This window comes from Echiichthys vipera (genome assembly GCF_963691815.1).
Source record: "Echiichthys vipera genome assembly, chromosome: 1".
In the NCBI taxonomy this organism is placed as follows: domain Eukaryota; kingdom Metazoa; phylum Chordata; class Actinopteri; order Perciformes; family Trachinidae; genus Echiichthys; species Echiichthys vipera.
In genome coordinates, this window is record NC_139826.1 from 39103001 (window position 1) to 39109070 (window position 6070).

At 47.5% G+C, this 6070-nt stretch overlaps 1 protein-coding gene across 1 annotated transcript in view; it reads left to right on the top strand.

The window, feature by feature from the left end:
- Positions 1–5570, top strand: part of LOC310952277 (uncharacterized protein) — a gene marked incomplete at its 3' end in the record, with an annotated part of 47913 nt that extends 42343 nt beyond the window's left edge. Inside the window, exon 6 of the mRNA XM_083920846.1 lies at positions 5190–5570. Coding sequence (XP_083776972.1) covers positions 5190–5570 — 381 coding nt within the window. The remainder of the gene's footprint in view (positions 1–5189) is intronic.
- Between the last annotated feature and the right edge of the window lie 500 nt (positions 5571–6070).

A 6070-nucleotide genomic window follows, 5' to 3' on the forward strand; every position in this document is an offset into this window, starting at 1 on the left:
GCCTATTTAAAACAGGGTTAAGGTTTAGGATTAGGGTTAGGGTTAGGGTTTAGGACTAGGGTTAGGGTTAGGGTTAGGGCTAGGGTTAGGGTTCAGGATTAGGGTTAGGGTTTAGGTGTTAGGGTTAGTTTAGAGACTTGAAACTTGGGCTACCCCCCCTATTTCGTGGGTGCTGAGTTCACTCGTGCTGGTTTTGTTGCGATCGGACATCGGGAACCCTTTGATCTTGAACAATTGTGTGCCTATCTTTTTTTCCTTAGGTGCTCATTTGTTGAGACTTCGCCTACCCCCCTATTTATGGCCACGCGCTTTCCATCGGTACCAAGATGGAGTCTCTACGACGTTCCTATCAAAAGTTATGGCCTATTTAAAACAGGGTTAAGGTTTAGGTTTAGGGTTAGGGTTAAGGACTAGGGTTAGGGTTAGGGTTAGGGTTTGGGATTAGGGTTAGGGTTAGGGTTCAGGATTAGGGTTAGGGTTTAGGTGTTAGGGTTAGTTTAGAGACTTGAAACCTGGGCTACCCCCCCTATTTCGTGGGTGCTGAGTTCACTCGTGCTGGTTTCGTTGCGATCGGACATCGGGAACCCTTTGATCTTGAACAATTGTGTGCCTATCTTTTTTTCCTTAGGTGCTCATTTGTTGAGACTTCGCCTACCCCCCTATTTATGGCCCCGCGCTTTCCATCGGTACCAAGATGGAGTCTCTACGACGTTCCTATCAAAAGTTATGGCCTATTTAAAACAGGGTTAAGGTTTAGGATTAGGGTTAGGGTTAGGGTTAAGGACTAGGGTTAGGGTTAGGGTTAGGGTTTGGGATTAGGGTTAGGGTTAGGGTTAAGGACTAGGGTTAGGGTTAGGGTTAGGGTTAGGGTTTGGGATTAGGGTTAGGGTTAGGGTTTAGGTGTTAGGGTTAGTTTAGAGACTTGAAACTTGGGCTACCCCCCCTATTTCGTGGGTGCTGAGTTCACTCGTGCTGGTTTCGTTGCAATCGGACATCGGGAACCCTTTGAACTTGAACAATTGTGTGCCTATCTTTTTTTCCTTAGGTGCTCATTTGTTGAGACTTCGCCTACCCCCCTATTTATGGCCCCGCGCTTTCCATCGGTACCGAGATGGAGTCTCTACGACGTTCCTATCAAAAGTTATGGCCTATTTAAAACAGGGTTAAGGTTTAGGATTAGGGTTAGGGTTAGGGTTAAGGACTAGGGTTAGGGTTAGGGTTAGGGTTTGGGATTAGGGTTAGGGTTAGGGTTCAGGATTAGGGTTAGGGTTTAGGTGTTAGGGTTAGTTTAGAGACTTGAAACTTGGGCTACCCCCCCTATTTCGTGGGTGCTGAGTTCACTCGTGCTGGTTTCGTTGCGATCGGACATCGGGAACCCTTTGAACTTGAACAATTGTGTGCCTATCTTTTTTTCCTTAGGTGCTCATTTGTTGAGACTTCGCCTACCCCCCTATTTATGGCCCCGCGCTTTCCATCGGTACCAAGATGGAGTCTCTACGATGTTCCTATCAAAAGTTATGGCCCATTTAAAACAGGGTTAAGGTTTAGGATTAGGGTTAGGGTTAGGGTTAAGGACTAGGGTTAGGGTTAGGGTTTGGGATTAGGGTTAGGGTTAGGGTTCAGGATTAGGGTTAGGGTTTAGGTGTTAGGGTTAGTTTAGAGACTTGAAACTTGGGCTACCCCCCCCTATTTCGTGGGTGCTGAGTTCACTCGTGCTGGTTTCGTTGCGATCGGACATCGGGAACCCTTTGATTTTGAACAATTGTGTGCCTATCTTTTTTTCCTTAGGTGCTCATTTGTTGAGACTTCGCCTACCCCTTATTTATGGCCCCGCGCTTTCCATCGGTACCAAGATGGAGTCTCTACGACGTTCCTATCAAAAGTTATGGCCTATTTAAAACAGGGTTAAGGTTTAGGATTAGGGTTAGGGTTAGGGTTTAGGACTAGGGTTAGGGTTAGGGCTAGGGTTAGGGTTCAGGATTAGGGTTAGGGTTTAGGTGTTAGGGTTAGTTTAGAGACTTGAAACTTGGGCTACCCCCCCTATTTCGTGGGTGCTGAGTTCACTCGTGCTGGTTTTGTTGCGATCGGACATCGGGAACCCTTTGATCTTGAACAATTGTGTGCCTATCTTTTTTTCCTTAGGTGCTCATTTGTTGAGACTTCGCCTACCCCCCTATTTATGGCCCCGCGCTTTCCATCGGTACCAAGATGGAGTCTCTACGACGTTCCTATCCAAAGTTATGGCCTATTTAAAACAGGGTTAAGGTTTAGGATTAGGGTTAGGGTTAAGGACTAGGGTTAGGGTTAGGGTTTGGGATTAGGGTTAGGGTTAGGGTTCAGGATTAGGGTTAGGGTTTAGGTGTTAGGGTTAGTTTAGAGACTTGAAATTTTGGCTACCCCCCCTATTTCGTGGGTGCTGAGTTCACTCGTGCTGGTTTCGTTGCGATCGGACATCGGGAACCCTTTGATTTTGAACAATTGTGTGCCTATCTTTTTTTCCTTAGGTGCTCATTTGTTGAGACTTCGCCTACCCCCCTATTTATGGCCACGCGCTTTCCATCGGTACCAAGATGGAGTCTCTACGACGTTCCTATCAAAAGTTATGGCCTATTTAAAACAGGGTTAAGGTTTAGGTTTAGGGTTAGGGTTAAGGACTAGGGTTAGGGTTAGGGTTAGGGTTTGGGATTAGGGTTAGGGTTAGGGTTCAGGATTAGGGTTAGGGTTTAGGTGTTAGGGTTAGTTTAGAGACTTGAAACCTGGGCTACCCCCCCTATTTCGTGGGTGCTGAGTTCACTCGTGCTGGTTTCGTTGCGATCGGACATCGGGAACCCTTTGATCTTGAACAATTGTGTGCCTATCTTTTTTTCCTTAGGTGCTCATTTGTTGAGACTTCGCCTACCCCCCTATTTATGGCCCCGCGCTTTCCATCGGTACCAAGATGGAGTCTCTACGACGTTCCTATCAAAAGTTATGGCCTATTTAAAACAGGGTTAAGGTTTAGGATTAGGGTTAGGGTTAGGGTTAAGGACTAGGGTTAGGGTTAGGGTTAGGGTTTGGGATTAGGGTTAGGGTTAGGGTTAAGGACTAGGGTTAGGGTTAGGGTTAGGGTTTGGGATTAGGGTTAGGGTTAGGGTTTAGGTGTTAGGGTTAGTTTAGAGACTTGAAACTTGGGCTACCCCCCCTATTTCGTGGGTGCTGAGTTCACTCGTGCTGGTTTCGTTGCAATCGGACATCGGGAACCCTTTGAACTTGAACAATTGTGTGCCTATCTTTTTTTCCTTAGGTGCTCATTTGTTGAGACTTCGCCTACCCCCCTATTTATGGCCCCGCGCTTTCCATCGGTACCGAGATGGAGTCTCTACGACGTTCCTATCAAAAGTTATGGCCTATTTAAAACAGGGTTAAGGTTTAGGATTAGGGTTAGGGTTAGGGTTAAGGACTAGGGTTAGGGTTAGGGTTAGGGTTTGGGATTAGGGTTAGGGTTAGGGTTCAGGATTAGGGTTAGGGTTTAGGTGTTAGGGTTAGTTTAGAGACTTGAAACTTGGGCTACCCCCCCTATTTCGTGGGTGCTGAGTTCACTCGTGCTGGTTTCGTTGCGATCGGACATCGGGAACCCTTTGAACTTGAACAATTGTGTGCCTATCTTTTTTTCCTTAGGTGCTCATTTGTTGAGACTTCGCCTACCCCCCTATTTATGGCCCCGCGCTTTCCATCGGTACCAAGATGGAGTCTCTACGATGTTCCTATCAAAAGTTATGGCCCATTTAAAACAGGGTTAAGGTTTAGGATTAGGGTTAGGGTTAGGGTTAAGGACTAGGGTTAGGGTTAGGGTTTGGGATTAGGGTTAGGGTTAGGGTTCAGGATTAGGGTTAGGGTTTAGGTGTTAGGGTTAGTTTAGAGACTTGAAACTTGGGCTACCCCCCCCTATTTCGTGGGTGCTGAGTTCACTCGTGCTGGTTTCGTTGCGATCGGACATCGGGAACCCTTTGAACTTGAACAATTTTGTGCCTATCTTTTTTTCCTTAGGTGCTCATTTGTTGAGACTTTGCCTACCCCCCTAATTATGGCCCCGCGCTTTCCATCGGTACCAAGATGGAGTCTCTACGACGTTCCTATCAAAAGTTATGGCCTGTTTAAAACAGGGTTAAGGTTTAGGATTAGGGTTAGGGTTAGGGTTAGGGTTAGTTTAGAGACTTGAAACTTGGGCTACCCCCCCTATTTCGTGGGTGCTGAGTTCACTCGTGCTGGTTTCGTTGCGATCGGACATCGGGAACCCTTTGAACTTGAACAATTGTGTGCCTATCTTTTTTTCCTTAGGTGCTCGTTTGTTGAGACTTCGCCTACCCCCCTATTTATGGCCCCGCGCTTTCCATCGGTACCAAGATGGAGTCTCTACGACGTTCCTATCAAAAGTTATGGCCTATTTAAAACAGGGTTAAGGTTTAGGATTAGGGTTAGGGTTAAGGACTAGGGTTAGGGTTAGGGTTCAGGATTAGGGTTAGGGTTCAGGATTAGGGTTAGGGTTCAGGATTAGGGTTAGGGTTTAGGTGTTGATAGGGTTCGTTTAGAGACTTGAAAATTGGGCTACCCCCCCTATTTCGTGGGTGCTGAGTTCACTTGTGTTGGTTTCGTTGCGATCGGACATCGGGAACCCTTTGATCTTGAACAATTGTGTGCCTATCTTTTTTTCCTTAGGTGCTCATTTGTTGAGACTTCGCCTACCCCCCTATTTATGGCCCCGCGCTTTCCATCGGTACCAAGATGGAGTCTCTACGACGTTCCTATCAAAAGTTATGGCCTATTTAAAACAGGGTTAAGGTTTAGGATTAGGGTTAGGGTTAGGGTTTGGGATTAGGGTTAGGGTTCAGGATTAGGGTTAGGGTTTAGGTGTTAGGGTTAGTTTAGAGACTTGAAACTTGGGCTACCTCCCCTATTTCTAGGGTGCTGAGTTCACTCGTGCTGGTTTCGTTGCGATCGGACATACTATACTATGACTTTTTAACTTTTTTATGACATACTGTAATATGACTTTTTAAAATCATTGTACAGTTTGTCAAAAGAAGTTGAAAAAAGTCACAGAATAGAAATCAGCATTCAAGGCATTTTATTTTGGAGTGGTTTTATTCTGTTGTGATAAATGTTGTTGTTGTTCTGATGGTCATGTTGTCACCGTCCTGTCTCCTCTGCAGCAGCAGCAGCAGCAGCAGCAGCAGCAGCAGCATCATCATCATCGCAGTGCCTCTCCTCCTCTTCCAGCCTCTCTGGCGTCGCTCTGCTCCACCTGCTGCTCCACCCGCCTCATAAGTCTCCACACGTCGCCCAAGACGCCTGAATCGACACCGGTCCGGTCCACCGCCTCCGCCTCTCCTCTGCCTGCACGCGTTAGCCAGGAAGTGACCCAGGACAACGCCGTCTCCTCCAGCAGCGACTCACACTCTGGGCCCCCGTGTCGCCACAGCCGACGAGCGCTTTCCTTTCAGATCAGCTCGCCGTGTCTGGAACGACTCCTGCAGGCGAAGGAGAGCATCATCGCCCCCAGGACTGTGGGGGACGGAGGCTGCTTGTCTTGAGACGATGTTTCACGTGCTGCAGGGAAAAACCCGACGCTGATCTGGGGTCAGACCTGGATGAGACCGGATCTCATCATTCAGGCGCCACGTGGCTTCCACAGAAGACACTACAAGGCCTTAAAAAAAAAGCATGTTCCAACGTCTTCTACATCTTTTTTTACTTTTTAAACCAACAGCTGACGTGCAGCTCCACTGGGACTCAGGTCGTAAAGAGTCTGAACACGCGACAGGACCCCGCGGAGAAGGACAGCCGGCTGTAGGACGCTTTAAAAGCAGCCGCGTGAGGAAACACGGGACGTCTGCGCGGTTTTCCCGAATATCCGGAGAGATTTTTAAAGGTTGTTACAGAACCAACGAGGCAGGAATCATGAACGAAGGCACAAACATCTGGACTCTAAATCCTTCGACTGTTACTTTGTTTGATCTGCTTCCTCTACCTCATGCTGACACCACGACAGTTTGACCACGCCACCGCTGTCCGACGCTGTTAACTTTAACGG